We start from the raw sequence: 21656 nt of genomic DNA, 5'->3' as shown, positions 1-21656 counted from the left end.
CCTTGCTCCCTGGTCATCAGGTAAGTGGCTGTGGGCAGTAGTTTCTGCTCTTTTTTCTCTGTGAAATCCTCTCTGGGCTCTCAGCCTCACCCCCCTTCCATTCCTGTAAGTAGAGGAGATTCAGGCACTCCTTACCAGGATTATTGTGGCTTCCTCTTTGCTCCTTGGTTTTTGAGAGCTGTTCTTGCAGTTCAGTGTTGGTTTTTCATGCTGATTTTTCCTAAATTGATTTGTATTCCAGTTTGGTGTTGAGAGCTGGGCATCTGTGCATCCGCCTACTCCGCTGCCATCTTCAAAAGCCTCGCATTCCTATATTATTTAGTGTTTATCCGCCATCTCTGTCCAGAGTCACATGTGTTAACCACACGCATTTACATAGGAGAGGAAGTTTCGATGAGGACAAATGCCCGCAAATGGCTCATTGCTATGAGGAAAGGTTAATTTTGGTTTTTCTCTCCCTGTACCTGGCTAGCCATTCACCCTTTTCCCCACAGGTGTGGTGGAATGTCTGGGAATCCATGTTTTCCTCCCCTTTGCATTTACAATACAATACCAAGGGCTATCCTGACTATGCCAATCACACAGTACAGAGACTATTCTCACAATTTCTCTGCACACCTTAACCCAAATTAATAAAATGTTCTCCAAGCCTCTTATAATATTAATATTAATTCTGTAGCCTTTGGTACTTTAAAACACCTGCAGGTGAAATGGCTCAGTGGCTCCTCATTATCAAATTAAAGCACATCATGTTTTATAATAAATTAAGAAGATTTAAATTAAAAAAGTTAAAAAGACAGAAGTAAAAATAGTAGAATGGGAAGTCACTGACTGCAGGAATGTGAGTTCCTAGCACAGTGCCTGGTATATGATGGGCAATTTCAAAGGCTTTCTGAGCACAGCAGGAAGGAAAACAAGATGAAAAGAAGGGTGATAGAGAAATCCAGTGAGGGAAAGAGGAAAAGAGGAAGAAATAAAGAGAAAAACAAATCATAGCTAGAGAGAAAAAATAGAAAATGAAAGAGATAGAGATTCATCACAATTATACACATTAACATTCTCTCAGATCCCAAGTTTACGATAAAGGTTTTCAGCATTTACGAAGCATTCAGAAAATATTTTTAGAGCACTAAAGAATACATGGACCTTATTGTCTCCACAATGTTGAATTTCTTGGACTCCTGAACTTACTGGATTTGATAAATGTACTCAAGTGAGGACTCAAAAATAATGTGCCTTTCTTTGTCCACCTGCAGGTCTACCTGTAGAATGGTAGCAAGTGTCACAAATTGACACCATGATTCACACAACTTGATGCTCATGGAATGAACAGAATGCTGGAGCTAGAGGAGAGTTTAAGCACCATGGCGTGATCTGATCACTTTATTTTACAAATAGGGAATAAGAAGCCAAGAGATAAAAAGCGACTAATGCAAGACTTCTGGTTTCTGGACCTACAAGTAAGAAGCTGGAAGTTATCATGCCCATCCTCAAAGAAGAAAAAGACTAAACAAGGTAAAAATAAACTACTCCTCCTGGATCCAACAACTAATTGAAGTCAGAGAGACAACCAATATCTCGAGGATTGTATAGACATTTGAATATGAAGATTAAGAGTGTATCAAAGCAGAAGCCTGTTGCTGCAGCCAGTATCAGACTTTATTTAAGAACTCTCCAGTGGGTCAAAGATGATGGCACAAGTGGATGCTGAGCTTGCACCCTCCCAAAACCAATCCAATGTACCCCTTTACTTAGAACAATTCCTCCTGAAAGACAACCAAGAAACAATTCAACAGCTTCTGCACAACATGCTAGAGAGAAAAAGAAAAAGAGAAAGAGAGAGAATGCATAGAGAAGGCTGAGGAACCATGAGAGTTCTACAGGAGGTGAGGGATCAGCTCAGGACCAAATAGAACACTGAGCACCACTGTTTACACATCCCAAGCATGTTCATAGAAGATGGGAGCTCAATCCAGGCTCTATGGCCACCCGCAGGGCACTGCAGCACATCCCCAGGCACCCTTCCTGGAGCTAAATACAACAGAATCATGAGGGCAACATAGCTTGTGTAAAAAGAGGTCCTCTTTCCAGATATAGACCCAGCAGGTAGGTATGGCAGGGTGACACTTCACCCACTGAGCTAGCTGCATGTGCATCTGTGACTCCCCCACCTACAGAGAGTGCCTAGCTAGCAAAATAGTCTGGTACCAGCTGTGAGAATATTCAACCCCAAAAAAGTGCAGAAATAGTGGGTCACTACTGGCATTTCCATCTTGGAAAATGGGGAGCCAACAAATGGGCTATGGTCTGCACACAGGACTGTCTGATCAGAGAAAGTGCAGAGATTGGGGGGGGGTGCTTCTGCTTGCACTGGTCGGGCAGCTCTACCAAAAGAAAGCACAAAGGTAGCAAAATGCTGCAGTCCAGTGTGCAGTGAGGGGGCAATGCTGTGTATGTGCACTAGGCTGCCAAGCCCCGAGAAGGTGAAGAATGAACAAATTAAGGCTGTGTGTGCACCCAGGCTACCCCTCCAGGACAAAGGGTGGATCTAATGGAGGGTGAGATACAAGAAAGCAATCAGGTAACCCAGCCAGAACGTGCTCTGACAAAAGATAATTAAAACAGGACACGCAAAGCACACGCCATGCAGCCCCTTTTACACCAGGCAGCCTTGCCCAGATTAAAAGGGCAAGGAGGCTCACACACCCCAGGTGGCCCATTCAGAACCCACTCCTTCAGGTCAGGTGACAGGACAGGCACTGCATGCACCTCTCCCCAACGACAACCCGGACAACCCACAGGCTGAAACTACTCAACACACAATGTAACAAAGACAACATGTTCAAGACTGGGCGAGATGATTAATTCCATTCAATTCAAAGGAACAAAAACTGACAAAGAAAATGGGGAGACAGAAGAATATACCCCAAATGAAGGAACAAGAAAAAACTCCAGAGAAATATCCTAATGAAATGAACATGGGTAACTGGACAGATAAAGAATTCAAGGCAAACAATCATCACAATGTTCAATAAACTTGAGAGTAGAATAAAGGATCTCAAGAGAGCGCTTGAACAACGAGAAAATGTAATAAGCTCATCCGGCTTCAGCGCGGACTCACAGGCTTGAGCGCGGGATCATAGACATGATCCCATGGTCACTGGTTGAGCCCGAAGGTCGGTGGATTAAAGCGCAAGTCGCTGTTTTGAGCAAGGTAGCCTCTGGCTTGGCTGGAGTCCCCGCCCTGGCCCGTCCTTGCATCCCTGGGGCTGGTCCTTTGTGTCCCCCCTAGGGGATACCCCACCGTGAGCGCCCACGCACGTGCAAAAATGCGCTCGGAAGGCCAAGCAGTCAGCCTCAGCATCGTCTCCCGCACAGGCACATAGGGGCTGGGCGTGCGTGGTGGCGGGAACAGAGACGTGGACGGGAGCCTGCAGGGCGGCGGAGGCAGCGCCGCAGGTGAGGGGGGCAGGGAGGAGGGTTGGACTGGGAGCAGCTCGGACCCATCAGGGCGAGGGGCGGTTCGCCAGCTGGTGGGAGGGGTCACGAGGCCGCATCTTCCCTCAGGCACTAGACGTTTTCAGGGACATCCACGCCTACTTCTCTCGGGAGGGGTGGCCGCCATGGGCGACTGGGAGAAGGCACGCTACCCCAAAGTGGAGGGGAACCAGGACCCGCTGCTGCACAAAGGTGACAGGCGGGGATGGGGGTGCGGGAACCAGGTGGGGACCGTGGGGCAGCACAGGGGGCAGTGAGTGTCGGGGCTACTTTTTCAAGAGCTTCGCTTTGAGGACCACAATTTTGTTTCTCCCCAGGCCTCAGATCCCCTAGCCCCGCTTTCATGGTTTACCGCCAACAGGCCACCAGACCCCCGGTGGAAGACACTGAGGACTCGCATGAAGAATGGACTCGGAGGCAGCGAGGTGAGGGGTCGCAGACATGCTCTGCCCATTTGAAACTGACCTGGGGTCAGGTCTCCAGCCTCTAAACAGCTAACCGGGGACAGAGCTTGCATTTAGCAAACAAGTGAGATGCAAACAGTGCAATGTGCAGTAAGGGGCGATTTGATACACTGCTTCCATGTGTAAATAATTACATATATTTATAGATGTGTTAATGAGCATGAATGGTATAAAAGTATAAAACCACATAAGAAATAACTCATTCAGAGCACTTGTCATCACAAAAGGAGGAGGAAGGTCTGGCGGGTGAGCAGTGCTCCAGGAAAGCGCTGTCTGGCAGCCCTGGCCTCATTGCAGACAGGAAAGGATTAATCGTAATTAAGTGCCAGGGTCCAGCCCTGGGCAGAATCCAGGGGTCCCACAGGAAGAGACAGCATCAGCGCAAGTTGAGTGAGAGAGCTGAATTCTTTATTTTCTCTTTATTCTCTTGTTAGCATTTACTGCCAGGCATCTCTGCCAAATGCTGGTCTAGCTTTCTTTTTATGCACACACACTAAGTTACAATCACATGGTATTTTGCTTCACTATGGTTACATATTTCCAGATAACAGTTAATTCATATCTATAAGCTACAGATCAGGTGGTAAGTCATTCAAAGTACAGATATACAATAACTTGAATAGCAATAACAATATCAGTACAAACTTCTAAAAGATTAGTACTAATTAATAATTCTACTTTACTGTTGTTGTGAGTCAAGGGCGCAGAGAGGGATTAGCAGACAAAATCATCAAGGACTAGCAAAGGACCACCACTTGCTCAGGCAAATGGCTTTGAGTTCATGCAGTGTCCTAATTTTTCTCACAAGACTTCAAAAGGCTTGCTTATTAAGAAATTGGCATAACATCAAGAGTAACTTTTGCTTAAAGATATATAGAGTGCACCTGCAAGATAGCTTAGTAGCAACATAATATCAGAAGGCATTAATTGCTATGGCTGCTATGGATCCCACCACATTCCTCTCCTTATATTTGGAAAATACAAAAATCTCATGAGAATGTTTTACTGAGAAAAGCCCAGCAACTGCCTTCAGTCACAAAACAAGTCTCTTAACAAAACATTCTTTTCTTGTTGGCTGTATTCCCATCCAAGGCCATGCAATGGGTTATTCCACTACACCTTACCTAAGTTTATATTGCCTAGTCAAATTTTATTTCTTTGCCATATTCATACACTAGTTAAGTTCTAACTTTATTCTTTCTAACATAATTAATAAGAAGAAATTCTCCTACAAACTTAACCCTTTACGAGGGATATCATGGCCAGCCTCTTATGTTTATGAGCCCAGTTCAAGGGGCTTACAGGCTTTTCTGTGGAACTTACAACTACAGTCTCATTTCCAAAGAAATTACTACGAATCTACAGGGAAAGCACGATACTATTATCCCTGTGCCATAAATAATAGCACACACCCAGAAAAGGGGGTATATAAGGCCAGATTAATTCAAAAGGTCAAAGGGGGAAGTATCGTTGTGCCTTTCCTTTGCGGTGACTTTGTCACCCACAGCTATTGCTCTTCACTCTGGTAACTTTGTCACCCTGCAGCCATTGGTCTTCTCTGCTGTGATTTTGTCAATCAGCAGTTTTTGATCTTCTGCTGTGACCTTGTCAGCCAGCAGTTGTGGATCTTCTCTGCTGTGACCTTGTCAGCCAGCAGTTGTTGATCAGCTCCTGACAATTAAGGCAGCTGGGGTTGTGGGCCAGTGTAGGGACCATTGTATCAGGCCCTGTGTCAGCCATCTCTTCAGTGTGTCTGGTTTCATGAGGGTATGGTCAGTAAGGTCCTTCTGCTTTCATGAGTCTAGCATTGAAACACAGCTGAAGTCCAGATGTGATCTCTAACTTGAACCAAATGGTTTCTGAGGTCCACAGACCTGAGGCTGTGTTCCGAAGACTGTTTGGTGCTGACCAGACTCTGATGATTAAGGAAGGGCAAGGACAGTTAAATATGTAAAGGTGAAAGGATAAGAAGAAAAGGAGGCAAGGTGGTCACTGTACCATTAGACTGGACAAGGCCACTCTGAAACAAGAAGACAGAAAGGAGCCCTGGCCAAGTTGCATAATTTATTAGAGAGTCGTCCCCATATACCTAAGTTGTGTATTTGATGTCCAGTCAGGGCCCATATAAGAATCAACCATTGAAGCCTTTCCAGGTGGTAGCACAGAGGATAGAGCATCAACCTGGGATGATGAGGACTCAGGTTCCAAACCCCAAGGTTGCAGGCTTGAGGGGGTTCATGGGCTTGAGTGTGGAGACACTGGCTTGAGTGTGAAATCATAGACATGACCACATAGTCACTGGCTTGAAGCACAAGGTTGCTGGCATGAGCCAAGGTTGCTGGTTTGAGCAAGAGGTCACTGACTGAGCTAGATTCCCCTGGTCAAGGCACCCATGCGAAAGCAATCAATGAACAACCAAGGTGCTGCTGCTGTAAGTTGATGCTTCTCATCCCTCTCCCTTCCTGTCTGCCTCTCTAGCAAAAAAAAAAAAAAAAAAAAAAAAAAGAACAAATAAAGAATAATCAACCACTAAATGCATAAATGAATGGAACAGCAAATCAATGTTTCTCACTCACTCTCTTCCCTCCTATCCCTCTAAAATTAATAAAAAATTTAATAAATTAAAATTTTTTATTGATTTTAGGAGAGGAGTGAGAGAGAGAGAGAGAGAGAGAATGTGGAGGCAGACAGGAGCAGGAAGCATCAACTTATAGTAGTTGCTTTTTGGATGTGCCTTGACAAGGCAAGCCTGGGGTTACAAACTGGTGACCTCAGTGTCCAGGTCACTGTTTTATCTACTGTGCCACTGCAAGTCAGGCAAATTTTTAAAAAAGATATGCCATGAACCAGTGTGGCTCCTAATAATGGTGCGGAATTAAGAAAACACACTTATCAAAACAAAAATGATGGGACTGGGAGGACTCTTCAACATGCCTGGCAGTATCTGAGTGCCCCATAGCCCCAGTTTGCTTTATCATATAGCCATGTGCAAATCAAGGGCCTTGATACAAAGTTGCACATCCAAGGCTAACACAGGAATTCTCCCAAGGCAAAAACAGGATACATTAGTGAAATCTACCAACATCTGAAATAAACAAAAAGTCAGAGGAAGGGCATGTATATTGCTTCCAGCAACCCAAGGAAGCAAGTAGAATGGGTGCAAATACTCAGCATCACAGCAAATATGGAGATGGAGAGGGGAGAACTCAGCCCTGTGCTAAGCCTCGAATCTACAATGGCTTTTTGCCATTTATAGTCCACAACATATTCCCCTTTTCTTTTTTATTTTTAATTTGTGTGCTGAGATTTCCACTCATCTGATTTCTTAGTTTCCCAGATTATAATTTGGAGGCAGTCTGAAAAAACAGAACAAACACAAAATTAGTATAGCCAATACTAACAAGATACCCAAATATTCTAAAACATTACAGTGATTAAAGTCTTTAAGCAAACTCTTGGCCAATACAACAAGAATCCATAAAAGAGTAGTGTCCTTAACATGTTCACCAAGTCCAAGTTAACACCAACACCATTCCAAATTTCCGCAAATGCTGCTGAAGCCCAGTTCACTCCATCAAAAGCTGTCACAGGAGCAAGAGTCCAGGAAACACATCCAGGAGAAGTCCACATGGCACTGGAATTTCTGTCACACTTCTACACTCTGCAGCTAGCATCAAAGTTCCAATGACCACTGCTTCTAGCTGGTGATGACCCAAGTAGACTGGAAAAACCATCCACAGCACGCATGAATACGGAGCTTCTGTTTTCTTTAAACTGGAAAGAGGAAACCAGGGGTCCTTATACTGGAGCTTTACAGCCATGGGGTGGTGAGGAGAACCTTGGAATACACTAAGCTGGGTGGCAGAGGTAAATTTGTAAGTTGGCAAAAAAGGAAAAAAGGAGCTCTAAATTAGAAGTAGGTCCCAACCTAAAATATGAATGGGGCATTGAGGCAGTAGGAGTAAAAGAAAGACTATTAAACAAAGCAGCAGAAAACAGGACTATAAACACCCACAACAGAGATCTTCGAGGGAAGAATAAAAATCCCAAATATTCAGGCAAGACATAGTTAAGTAGCCCTTGTGTAAATGAGACCAGTCTACCGGCTACTTGGAAGAAATATTCTAGGCTCATCCACAGTGTCATAGATGGGGCCAATGGCCCTGGGTACCTTCAGCCTTCAGTGGCAAAGCCCAGCATTTTGGGCAAGGTTAGGTCACAGATGGCTGGAACAGGGCTGGAAGAGACCGAACCCTCCCTTAGAGTAGCGAGGGGAAGCCCACCTTCCAGTGTCCCTTCTTCCTCAGAGCAAAGGCATGTAATCCTGGCAGGCTTTGGCTTAAATGACCATCCTTTCCACTATTGAAGCAGGGCCCTGATGGAGTTCTATGAGATGCCATTGGGGAATTGGAACCTTTTGAGGGTGTATCCCAAGAGCTAGTATTTCACCTGATCTCTTTTGGGCTTTTTTGCCTCTTGGTACCTTAAAAGCCATGCTCAGAAGATCTCGCTGAGGGGTTTGAAAATTCCCATCTGCCTATATAAACCTTTTCTGTATATCTGGAGCTATTTGGAAAAAGACAAAACAGTGTTATTAGCTGGATCAAATAAAAGAGAATAGAAGTTTGCAGGAGAAAAGGATTTGGTGTCTCCTGTTCAACATTCAAAAGAAAAATTTTTTAAAAGGTAAGGTAGATTTGCAGGAATTCCAGGATATGACTTCCCCTTTTATATTTTTAAAATTGACCTTAAATATTTGCTGGGAACACTTTAATAATACCTTGACTTTAAAGATTGTAAGAAATACCTGTAATTCAAAAGATTTGACAAAATACAGTAAATGCTTTTGTTACATATGTAGAAACATTGTCAGTTTTAATCACATCAAGAAGTCCAATAATAGAAAATGCATACAATGAGCTATATAACATGCTTAGCAGCCTCTCCTGTCCTAGCAGAGGCTACAATAAATCCAGAATAAGTATCCACTGTAACATGGACATAGGACTGTTTGCAAAATGAAGGTATATGAGTAACATCCATTTGCCAAAGTTGTCCTGGTAAGAGTCCTTAAGGGTTAACTCCAAATGAAGGGAAATATTGTAGTATAGGACACCTTGGACAGGATTTACCAATCTGCTGTGCTGCTTTCCGAGAAAGCTGAAACTGTTTACGTAGGGCTGCAGTGTTCTGGTGATGAATAGTATGAGACTGAATTTCTCTATCTGTCATGGTTGTTCCAAATAATTTTATTTTGGGTAGCTTGATAAACAAGGGCATTTTCTTGTGCTCCAGGGAGCATAAATTGAGCTCAAATATGTCCTATAAAACATGGAACTCTATGTTGACGTACAGGTCTTTGAAGAAGGAGAAACTGCTGAAATAGTTCATCAGCAGTTGTCCCTAAGACAGCAGTCTCTATAGTGGAAACAACCATGAGTAAATATTTGCTTTCTGTATACAGATTAAAGGAGGAAGGAATATGGAAAATGCTGAAAAGCTATGATAATGGCATGTAATTCTAGTCTTTGAGCTGATTTCAAGGCAAATTGTTTTAGTATAAATTTGTCCATCGATTTTAAGCCGGCTATTCCTGAGCTAGACCCATCAGTAAAGACTGTAGGTGCTTCAGGAATGGGCTCATTAACAATTGCCTTAGGAAATACATATGTAGTAATTAATGAAAATTGAACTATTTTATCATATGGTAGTGAGAATCTATTTGGCTTCTAAAATTTGTAAAAGCAATTTGCCATTTAGTGGAAGTTTCCCAGAGCCATTGTTGTTGATCCTTTGAAAAAGGAACAACAATAATTTGAGGCTCAAAACCTATAAGCTGTAAGAGTCGCTTACACCCCTTGATAATCAAGGAGGCGACAAGGTCAAGATACGAAGATAAAACTTTTTTAGAAGTAACAGCCAAATGAATCTATTCAGTGGGACCTGAAACTTGCCACAATAGTCCCATTGGAGTGTAACTTGAGGGACAAATTAGTAAGGCAATTGATTCTTCAGGATTTATGCATTTTAGTTGTGGTTGTTGCAAGGCTTTTTCTACAAGCTTTAAAGCTTGTTGTCCCGCAGCTGTAAGTAGCCGAGCAGAAGCTGGTTTAGCCGAGCCTCTAAGAATATCAAAAAGTGGTCTCAGTTACCCAGTAGTTAATTTCAAGGAAGGTCTAAGCCAGTTCATGTCTCCTAATAGTTTCTGGAAATCATTTAAAGTTTGCAAATGATCTGTCCTGATTTCTATTTTCTTTGGACGAATTTGTTGTCCCTCAACAATTTGTCCTAAATAAGAAAAAGGTAAAGATTGCTGTACTTTTTTAGGAGCTATATAAAGTCCTGATTCTTTCAAAGAATTTTGTAGCTGTTGCAAAATGATCAACACAGTGTCTTTATCTGGATGAGTGATAAGAATATTATCCATATAATAAATTATGTACACCTCAGGGTACTGCCTTCAAACTGAAAAGATAGCTTGAGAAATGTATTTTTGGCACAAGGTAGGACTGTTAGCCATACCTTGAGGAAAACTCTCCACTGGTATTGCTCCATTGGAACCTAGAAATTAAATGAAGGAACACTGAATGCAAAACACTTGCAATCATGCAGGTTTAAAGGAATAGTAAAAAAGCAATCCTTCTAATCAATAATTACAAGGTGAAAATTCCATGGAATGGCAGCAGGAGAAGGGAGTCTAGCTGGAGAGGACCCATAATTTTCAGTCTTATTTATTGCTCTCAAATCTTGTAATAGTCTCCAGGTTCCTGATTTCTTTTTAATGACAAAAATAGGCATATTCCATGGACTATTGGATGGTTCATTGTGCCCAAGCTGTAACTGCTCTTGTACCAACTGAGCAGCTCTCCTAAGTTTCTCCTGAGAAAGGGGCCACTGGTCTATCTATACATAATTATCTGATTTACAAGTAATAAGGTCTGCACAATGCCTTACTGGGGTAGCAGGAGCTACCAAGGCCCCTCTGCTAAATTTTGATATCCTAATCCACACCTTCTGGTATTGGGTGCCACTTCTAGGGAGTGAGAATTCCCTGCTCTTATTTCCCTAGTCCCTTAGTGGGCAAAAATTCCTGATCAAGCATTTGAGTGATGACTAAATTATTAGGACTGACAAGTAATGCTCCCATATTTTTCAAAACATCTCTACCCCACAAATTAACTGGCAATCCAGGGAGCACATAAGGCTGAAAAAATCCAGAATGACCTTCTTAATCTTTCCAGAACTTTGTTGAGGGGATTTACTCTGCCCTATACCTTGTAATTCTGTGGCTGCTGCATGAGTTGGCCAGGAAGGAGGCCAATGTGGCTTAGCAATAACAGATATATCAGCTCCAGTATCTAAAAGTCTTTTAAATTTACACCCTTGTATTGTTAGTTCCATTTCAGGGCATTCCTGACCTATTTTTTTTAATCAATTGGAAAAATCAGAGGAGCCAAATCACTAATTTTCTTGGAGCCCTTTTGCAGGACGTGGCCGGAGAAGCAGAATTAGAATCTTTATACTATTCTTCTAACTGCCTGAATTAGATGTGAGACAAATTCCTGAAATGACTTATTAGGGCCCTGCTTAATTTTGCTCAATTCTTTGTTTTGCCTAACTGAAATAACCTTACATATAACAATACAATTTACATACAAAAAACACAAGTATAACATGTAACTTTGACTAATCCTAATATTTAAATTGCTATTTGGCTCCTAACTCTGAACATACCTCACAATGCACTAACCAAATCAGTAAGTCTTAAGGATCTACATTATATTCTATTTAAATTTAAATGAGTGCTCCTTACAAGTTCTAAAAACATTTTATTTTTTCTAAATATTAGAGCCAGCATTTCCAATTTTTGCATGCAAAAAAACTTAATTCAGGCCTTAAAAACAGATACATTTTAGACAACATTAAACAAAGTCTAAACAGAGACAATAATTAGACAAACCAGACAAACCAGAAAGAAACCCAGGATTTCAGAGCATATTTAGATTAGAATGATGCCTGCCTGAATTAGTCAGGGCATTTTCAGACAGAGGGCCTGAAGGATATGATTAAACAAAATCTTTCCGTGAAAATTTGCTCTCGGCAGCTGCTGGGATATTTTCTATAATAAGATCCAACACAGATCCCCTGCCTCAACCTCCAGGCAAAGAACAAGAAAGAAACAAAATGATAGTTCAAAAGACTGCAGTCAAAACATTAAAGAAAATCAGACCATGACAGGAAAAGCTGCAATCTTCCTAATACCTGAGTCTCCTTTCCATTTTCAAGAAAGTTCAACTTCCACAGCAAATAATTACCCCTGGAGAGACAAGTACAAGCAATTGCTTTCCAGCCATTTGAAGGAAGAGCCTTTGCACTAATAGTATCTAATAAACCAAGTGAAAAAGGTGCAGTAGGCCCACACTGAACACAAGTAAGTTTAAGCTCTTTCAGAGTTCTAAAAGGTACAGGTTCATGTTCTTGCATTAGTCTCCCTGTACCATCCTGTCTTTCTACAACAGGAAAATGGGTAAAGCCATATATTGTTTCCCCTATATTTTGAGCCTGGTGTATAGATTGTTGGAGAGAGGATTTCCCAGATTTTGAGCTATAGACTCCAGAATCAGCCAGATAAGGGTACAGAGGAGCAGAGGTTTGAATGTAGAAAGGAACTGAGGGCAGCAAAGGCCCCACAGCTAAGGCAGCCATAGCCATGGATTTTTTATTCCCCCTGTCATCCTCAGACTCCCAAGTTATACTCATATTCACATCCCTCTGTTTCCAGCTCACCCTGATACTCTTCAGACAACGATTAGTCTTCATACAGAAACTTTTCTACATAAAAGTTCCTTATTTTTTACCCTATCTGTCCCATAATCTTTTACTCCTGACTACACTTTCCCTAAAACCTTTTGTTACTCACTGTGCGCACTTCACTTGGGGAGTTTTGTCACCTTCCTTCAGTTTTAATTTTCTTGGACTCATACTCAAGTCTTCTGTTCGGGCGCCACTTGCCACAGACTAACGCGGCTCCTAATAAAGGTGTGGAATTAAGAAAACACACTTATCAAAACAAAAATAGTAGGACCAGGAGGGCTCTTCAACATGCCTGCAGTATCCTAGTGCCCTATAGCCCCAGTTCGCTTTATTATATAGCCATATGCAAATCAAGGACCTTGATACAAAGTTGCACATCCAAGGCTAAGACAGGAACTCTCCCAAGGCAAAAACAGGATACATTAGTGATATCTACCAACATCTGAAACAAACAAAAAGTCAGAGGAAGGGCATGTATATTGCTTACAGCAACCCAAAAAGCAAATAGAGTGGGTGCATATACTCAGCATCATAGCCACATATGAAGATGGAGTGGGGAGAACTAAGCCTTTTGCTAAGCCTCAAATATACAATGGCTTTTTGCCATTTACGGTCCATAACAAAGACAGAAAAGAGAAAGTGTTATATTAAAGAAATGGACTTTCTGTCCAGTTAAGTGACCTTCATTATATTTTTGACATAAATGGCCAATTTTTTTTCTTTTTTATTTTACTGAGAGATAGAGAGGGAGGGAGGGACAGACAGTGACAGACTGGCTGAAAGCGAGAGAGATGTAAACTATCAATTCTTCATTGCAGCTCCTTAGTTGTTCATCAATTGCTTTCCCATATGTGCCCTGACTGGGGGGTTACAGCACAGTGAGTGACCCCTTGCTCAAGCCAGATACCTTGGAATTGAGCCAGCAACCATGGGGTCATGCCTGTGATTAAAGACTCAAGCTGGTGACCCTGTGCTCAAGCTGGTGAGACTGCACTAAAGCCTGAGTATCCCCCTCTGAACCTGGCAGCCTCAGAGTTTCAAAACTTGAGTCTTCAGCATCACACTCCATCCAGGAGAAGCAAGACCCTCTAGAAAACACTCTAGATGTAAATTGGTTAAGAAAAAATCATTTGTAGATTCCAGTTCCTCTGAGTCCTCTAAAAAGGCTAATGAGTATGGCCTAGGTGTATGGGGTGGACTTTGGATAGGCCTGGATTTAAGCTCTACTAAACTGAGAGTGAATTTAGCACTGGACCTTTGGACAAATCTTACAAATTATCTGAGCTCTTGAATGCTAATGTGTAAGGTGAAGATACATGCATATATTCTTTGACAGTACTCAATTCAATTTATCTGTGTATATATTTCTTTATTTTTTAGGTAAGATGAGGAGAGATAGTGAGGTGACTCACATATGCACTCTTACCAAGATCTACACAGCAACCCCAATTCTCAAGTACTGAGCTGGTTTTTAGCACCTTAGGATGATGTGCTCTAGCTAACCAAGCCATCCTCAGTGCCCAGGGCTAAATCTCAAACCAATTGAGCCACTGGCTGCAGGAAAGGAAGAAGGAGAGAAGGGGGAGTGGGAGGGGTGGAGAAGGCGATGGTCACATTTTCTATATACCCCGATGGGAATCAAACCCGGGACATACACTGGCCAAAGCTCTATCCACTGAGCAACTGGCTAGGGCTTAAATTCAATGTAAAATAACTGACACATACACATTGTCCAATAAATACATCTATGATAATAGCAACCATATGCTGTTGGTGTTGCATCCCTGGCCTTTCCTAAATGCCTTACATACACTGTGCCCTTAATAAATATTTTATGAATAACTAAAATTTGAGAAGTTACAACTCATAATGAGAAGATCTAGAAACTAAAATTGAATTGGACATCTGTAGTCAGTGTAGAAGCTTACTATTATAGGGGGTCTCTGAGCCAATAGTTGACAAAGGAAAATACCAGAGTGTATAGAAGGACAGGTGATAATTTGATGGCAGGAGTTTGTGTGTTTTCTGACAAAATAGGGACTAACACTCCAGACTCCACCAAACTCCCTCTTCTCCAACTTGGAACTCAAGAGAAAGGAGACTGAAGTAAAATTGTGTAGCTTACGAGAAAGAAATAGCCATGTGTACCAAGAGATCAGCAAACCCCAGGACAATTACTTCTTCTGTAAGTGACCCTAACAAAGCATGCTAACTCTTCATACAATAATGTCATCTAATCATTTGATCCTTACAGCATTCCGTTCCCCCATGGACCCACATTACAGAAGTGAGGCTTAATGATGTGAGTTCCTGTGCTCTCTCTGAAGTTCTATATGTCCAGGAACATGCACTACACCTTCCCTAATCTCTGTTGCTCTCATCCCCAGATTGTGAGAATTGTCAGAACTTCTTCATTGACAGTTGTGATGTGCATGGGCCCACTATATTTGTAAAAGACAGTGCAGTGGATGAGGGGCATGCAAACCACGCAGCCCTCACTCTGCCCCCTGGGTTGAGAATCAGACCATCGGGAATTCCTGAGGCTGGGCTTGGAGTGTGGAACGAGGCTTTTGCTCTGCCAGTGGGTCTGCATTTTGGCCCTTATGAGGGCCAGATCACAGAAGATAAAGAGGCAGTCAATAACGGATACTCCTGGCAGGTCAGAAGTATTTACATCTTCCCCTGTCTTGTGGATTCCCACATCCCTCCCATGCTTGGTGGGACCTGCCATTCTACATACTAGGACATGGATGGAGACAATATGTTTAGGTCTGGGTACGGAGTGGACTTTGCAGATCATGGAGCTCCTGTTGAGGATCACAAATTAAGTGGGAGCAAAGTGGTATAGACACAAAAGAATGCCTCCTCCCAGCCCTGAGTTGACAGGTCAACGCAGATGTGATGAGTAAGAAAAATATCATGTGGTCACTAGTGGCAATGCATGCAAGCTGAAAGAGCTTTGTTGACAGTAGAGTAAAATAATTTTATTAACTCATTATCCTAAAAAAGCCTTTATTTTTTCTTCCTAAAATGCAGATCACTAAAGGAAGAAACTGCCATGAGTATGTGCATGGGAAGGATAAATCCTGGGCCAACTGGATGAAGTAAGGCCAAGAATTTTCTGGGAGTCACGAAAACACTCATCCCTCTCAGGCCCATACAGCTTTCCTTCTCATCATGCCTCCCTCACTGGTATCCCTCAATCTTATGTTTCTCTTTTTTCTCCATTCAGAGCTCTTTTAAAGCAAGAAGTATATAGAGGAAAAAAGAAGATAAAAATATAGCTTATGTCCTCAAAATATAAATCTCTATGCTAGACAAAATTTGGGCACTGAAAAAAATTTTGAGGGCTTGGATTACACTTTAATTGATTTAATGAACATTATCTAAGCAAGCCCTAACTATAGTATATATTCCAAGTTAGAGGAAGGTATTCATTACTTAAACAGATCATATAACCCATCCTCTTATGAAGAACTAATTGCAGACATGGTGAAACAATATATTTTTAAAATGTTTAACTATAATTTTTCTATTTTTTGAGAAGTGCAGAGTGCCAGGATACCTAATCCAAGTATAGCCTACACTTGTGAGGGCAGCAAATTATCCCACCCTCACTTCTAACTAGGAATTAGTTCTGAACCCCACAGAGCAGTGATCATTGGCCATTTCCCTGAGGGGCTCTTTTACCAGAGGCTACAGAATGTGAATAAACTATTATTGTTCTTTATGAATTTGCTGAGACAAAGAGACCTCCAAGTCCTGGTCGGTTGGCTCAGCAGTAGAGCACTGACCCGGCCATGGAAGTCCAGGGTTTAATTCCTACCCAGGGCACAGAAAAGTGCTCATCTGATTCTCTGCCCTTCCCCCTCTTTTTTATCTCTATCTCTCTCTTCCCCTCCCACAGCCAAGGCTCCACTGGAGCAAAGTTGTCCCTGGCACTGAGGACAGCTTCATGGCCTCTGCTTCAGGTGCTAGAATAGAGCAACACCCCAGATGGGCTGAGCATCGCCCCTTGGTGGGCATGCCAGTTGGATCCTGGTCAGGCACATGTGAAAATCTGTGCTTTCCTGCTTCTCACTTCAGTGGACAGGGGGATACCTCCTGGTTTTTATGGGAACCTGGGTGAGGTATCAATTTCTACCTAAATAAAATGTGAGAATAGAGAAAGGCCTCTCAAGAAAAGATGTACTTCGCCTGACCAGGCAGTGGCACATTGGATAGAGCATCAGACTGGGATGCCGAGGACCCAGGTTCGAGACCCTGAGGTAGCCAGCTTCAGTGTAGGCTCATCTGGCTTGAGCTAAATGCTCACCAGCTTGGACCCAAGGTCGCTGGCTCAAGCAAGGGGTTACTCAGTATGCTGAAGGCCTGCAGTCAAGGCACATATGAGAATGCAATCAGTGAACAACTAAGGTGTCACAATGAAAAACTGATGATTTGACTCTCTCTCTCTCTCTCTCTCTCTCTCTGTCCTTGTAAAAAAAAATTTTTTTTAAAGAAAAAAAAATGGACTTGGGCTGAGTATTGAATGATGTAAACTAATATAGACAGAGTCCAACATCAAGTAGCTAGGTCTGTTATATAAAACAGAACCTGAGTTAGTTTGAAAAAGCTAGAGGTCAGTGGGTTTTATGGCAATCAGAGTGAAGGTTACGTCTGGAATTGGCTTTGGAAAATGGTATTAGGCAGGATGAGCACCGTAAGTAGGACCTGAAGATAAGAAGTCATTTGACATTGTGACAGGCTTAGACATTGAACAACAGGTTCTCCAGGAGCACTGTGGGAGTGGGCTACATCAGAGCCCTAGTGTCAGGTGCAGAGCTGGACATGGATCTGAAAGGCAGTAGGAGCTTATCACCTTTGGGTTTTTTTTCTTTCACCTACCTCAATCCCAGGTATGTGAAATGTGCCCGGGATGATGAAGAGCAGAACCTGGTTGCCTTTCTCTATCACAGGCAGATTTTCTATCGAACCTGCCGGGTCATCAGGCCAGACTGTGAGCTGTTAGTTTGGTATGGTGATGAGTTTGACCAGAATCTGGGCATCAAGTGTGGCAGCAAGTGGAAGAAAGAGCTTGCAGCAGCTAGAGGAAAGCACAACATTCTTCAAAATGAAAATGAAGAGAGACTCACCTTAGATATTTTCATGGTACACTGTAAAATCAGTAAGATTTTGAATCAGATGCTTCAGAAATAAAGGATTCATTTCATATGCCTTTGATTCTTAGAAAAAATATTTATATTTTTTATTTTTGATTTAATTTTTTTAAGTGAGAGGAGAAGGGAGAGACAGATTCCTTCATGTGCCCAACCAGGACCCATCCAGCAACCCAGTCTGAGGTCCATGCTCAGACTAGCTGAGCTATCCTCAACACCTGAGGTCAACACTTGAAACAACTGAGCTATCAAGCTGATGATCGAACCAATTGAGCCACTGGCTGTGGGAGGGAAAAGAGAGAGCTGAGGGAGAGGGAGGGAAAGATAAGCAGATCGTCACTTTTCATGTGTGTCCTGACCGGGTATCAAACCTGGGACATTCACATACGAGGCCAACACTCTATTCACTGGGAAAACTGGCCAAGGCCTGTTTTCTAAGTTCCACCACTGTCTAGCATAAAGGGTAAGAGCAGAGGTCAGAGAGATGTGTAGCAGCCTGGAAATGCAGTGGTGTGATCCACGCTGAGATGCACGGGACCTTCCTCAGTGAGGTGGGATGGTGGTGCTGTTCTAGACTACAGGGTGGCTTATTCTCTAAGATTTGCTTTGTAAATTTTTGAAAAATACACTTCAGTGAGTAATCGTCTCAGAGATTATTTCATCTGCACGTGAGAGAAGATTATGAATTAGCTGGAGAGGGATAGGAGTAGGAGTCAAGTATGTAAGAAGTATGGTTGGGGGATCTGGCTGGTTAGCTCAGTCACTTAAGCACCAACCTGTAATACCAAGGTTGAGCCTGGGTCAGGGAACATACCAGAAATGACCAGGGACTGCATGCCTAGGTAGAAAAATGAATAAATGCCTCTCTCTTACTCTCTCTCTCTCTCTCTCTCTTTCTTCTTCTTCTTCTTCTTTCTCCTTTTTCTTCTTCTTCTTCATCTTCTTCTTCTTCTTTTTCTTCTTCTTCTTATTTTCTCTCCTCCTCCTCTTCCTATTTTTCCTCTCCATCCTCCTCCTCTTCTCTTTGCCTCTCTAAAAATCAATCAATTTTTAAAAAGTATGATTGAGGAAATATTTTGAAACAAGTCTTACATTGTATATGAAATGGGCTCACACTGAATAAAATCAAGTATGAATATTTGATGTGAGGTTTGAGGAAGGACATATTTTCAGTTTATCCTCTGTGGAAAACTATGAGGAAAGCAATTTCTAGTTGGGGCCAGTGGTCTTTCGAAATAACTGTTTTAAAAGCTACATGTATATAGGATAGATCAGCATTGTTCCACCCATACAAGGGGTGAAAGAGATTCTGATGCTACTTGAAAGTCCCTCATCTGGTAATGCATACAAAGGACCCTTGATATGGGCTTTATGGAATTCTAAAGAAGATACAGTACATAAAAATGAAAAGAGAAAACAAACTGTAAAGAAACACTTTTTGAGAGACAGAGATTACACTGTCAACCCCATAAGAATGACTGATGGGACAGGTCTTAATAGCAGACAAAACATATGACTCAGGTACTGTGTCAACATTTGTCCTGACCAAAATTTTCTCTTTCAGCAGAACCACAGCCAAAGATACACCCATGTCCCTCCTGCTCTTTGGCATTCTCCAGTCAGAAATTCCTCAGTCAACATGTGGGATGCAATCACCCCTCTCAAATTCTCCCAGGAACATCTGCAAGAAAACACCTCCAATCAGAGTATCCCTGCCCAGAGGATCCAAATCATCAGCAGCACCATACTGATACACACAGCTGGGATGACAAAGCTGAAGGTCAAAAGGACAAGGGAAAGTCCAAACATTTGCTTAAAAGGACCAGTCTAAGGAGGATTTCAAGGGCCATTTTTAAGACTCCCAAAGGACACTTGGGAAACTCTAGTGAGCAAGAGAGAGTGGCTGCAGAAGCACCCAGCAGAGGCCAGAAAGTGAATTCAGTGGACACAGAAAAACTGTCTATGAGAGTAGGAATTTCGAGAATTGTACTTGTCAAGTATAGAGAGTGTGGGCAAGCCTTTGATGATGGGTCACTCTCCTCACACACCAGAGGACACACTCAGGAGAGAAGCCCTATGTTTGCAGGGAGTGTGAGCGAGGCTTCACACGGAAGTCATATCTCCTTATACACCAGAGGACACACTCAGGGGAGAAGCCCTATGTCTGCAGGGAGTGTGAGTGAGGCTTTTCACAGAAGTCAGCTCTCCTCAGACACCAAAGGACACACTCTGGGGAGAAGCCCTATGTTTGTAGGGAGTGTGAGCAAGGCTTTTCACTGAAGTCAACTCTCCTCAGACATCAAGGACACACTGCTGGGGAGAAGGCCCTATGTTTGCAGGGAGTGTGAGCAAGGTTTTTTCACTGAGTTATACTCTCCTCAGACACCAAAAGGACACCACTCAGGGGAGAAGCCCTATGTTTGCAGGGAGTGTGAGCGAAGCTTCACACAGAAGTCAACTCTCCTCACACATCAGAGGACACACTCGGGGGAGAAGCCCTATGTTTGCAAGAAGTGTGAGCGAGGCTTCACATGGAAGTCAACTCTCCTCACACATCAGAGGACACACTCAGGGGATGAAAGCCCGTATATTTTGCAGGAGAGTGAGTGAGGCTTCACACTAAAGTAGTCATATCCTCCTTATACACCAGAGTATACACTCAGGAAAGAAGCCCTATGTTTGTGCAGGGAGTGTGAGCGAGGGCTTCACCGACGAAAGTCATATCTCTTATAGCACCAGAGGTATACACTCGGGGAGTAGCCCTATGTTTGCAGAGAGTGTAAGCGAGGCTTTTCAATGAAGTCACATCTCTCAGACACCAAGAGGACACACTCAGGGGAGAAGCCCTATGTTTGCAGGGAGTGTGAGCGAGGCTTTTCACTGAAGTCAACTCTCCTCAGACACTTGAGGACACACTCAGGATAGAAGCCCTATGTTTGCATGGAGTATGAGCGAGGCTTCACACAAAAGTCATATCTCCTTATACACCAGCTATACACTCAGGGGAGAAGCCCTATGTTTGCAGGGAGTGTGAGCGAGGCTTTTCACAGAAGTCAAATCTCCTCAGACACCAAAAAACACACTCAGGAGAGAAGCCTTATGTTTGCAAGGAATGTGAGCGAAGCTTCACACAGAAGTCATATGTCCTAATACACCAGAGGACACACTCTGAGGAGAAGCCTTATGTTTGCAGGGAGTGTAAGCGAGGCTTTTCATTGAAGTTAACTCTCCTCAGACACTTGAGGTCACACTCAGGAGAGAAGCCCTATGTTTGCAGGGAGTGTGAGCGAGGCTTCACACGGAAGTCCTATCTCCTAATACACCAGAGGACACATTTACGGGAGAAGCCCTATATTTTCAGGGAGTGTAAGCAAAGCTTTACACAGAAGTCAACTCTCTCTTGACCAGGCAGTGGTGCAGTGGATATAGTGTCAGACTGGGATGAGGGCTCATCTGGCTTGAGCAAATAGCTCACCAGCTTGAACCAAATGTCGCTGGCTCGAGTAAGGGGTTACTTGGTCTACTGAAGGCCCACGGTCAAGGAACATATGAGAAAGCAATCAATGAACAACTAAGTTGTTGCAATAAAAAACTGATGATTGATGCTTTTCATCTCTCTTTGTTCCTGTCTGTCTCTATCTATTCCCCTATCTGACTCTCTGTCTCTGTAAAAAAGAAAGAAGAAGTCAACTCTCCTCAGACACAAAAGGACACTCTCAGG

The 21656-nt window shown here is 42.8% G+C and overlaps 1 protein-coding gene and 1 pseudogene across 1 annotated transcript; both read left to right on the top strand.

Moving 5' to 3' along the window:
- Nucleotides 1-3623: 3623 nt before the first annotated feature.
- Nucleotides 3624-17975, top strand: LOC136387151 (histone-lysine N-methyltransferase PRDM9-like). The gene is made up of 7 exons (XM_066358204.1): nt 3624-3690; nt 3816-3923; nt 13850-13887; nt 14856-14961; nt 15164-15435; nt 15813-15880; nt 17675-17975. Exons 1-7 carry the CDS (start codon nt 3624-3626, stop codon nt 17973-17975), a joined length of 960 nt encoding a protein of 319 aa, XP_066214301.1.
- Nucleotides 17976-18462: 487 nt separating this feature from the next.
- LOC136387150 (histone-lysine N-methyltransferase PRDM9-like) lies at nt 18463-21301 on the top strand (annotated as a pseudogene).
- The last annotated feature ends 355 nt before the right edge of the window (nt 21302-21656 follow it).

This window comes from Saccopteryx leptura, unplaced genomic scaffold, assembly GCF_036850995.1.
Source record: "Saccopteryx leptura isolate mSacLep1 unplaced genomic scaffold, mSacLep1_pri_phased_curated manual_scaffold_137, whole genome shotgun sequence".
Lineage (NCBI taxonomy): Eukaryota > Metazoa > Chordata > Mammalia > Chiroptera > Emballonuridae > Saccopteryx > Saccopteryx leptura.
Note: the sequence above shows the minus strand (reverse complement) of the source record. Positions and strands in the feature narration are given on the sequence as shown.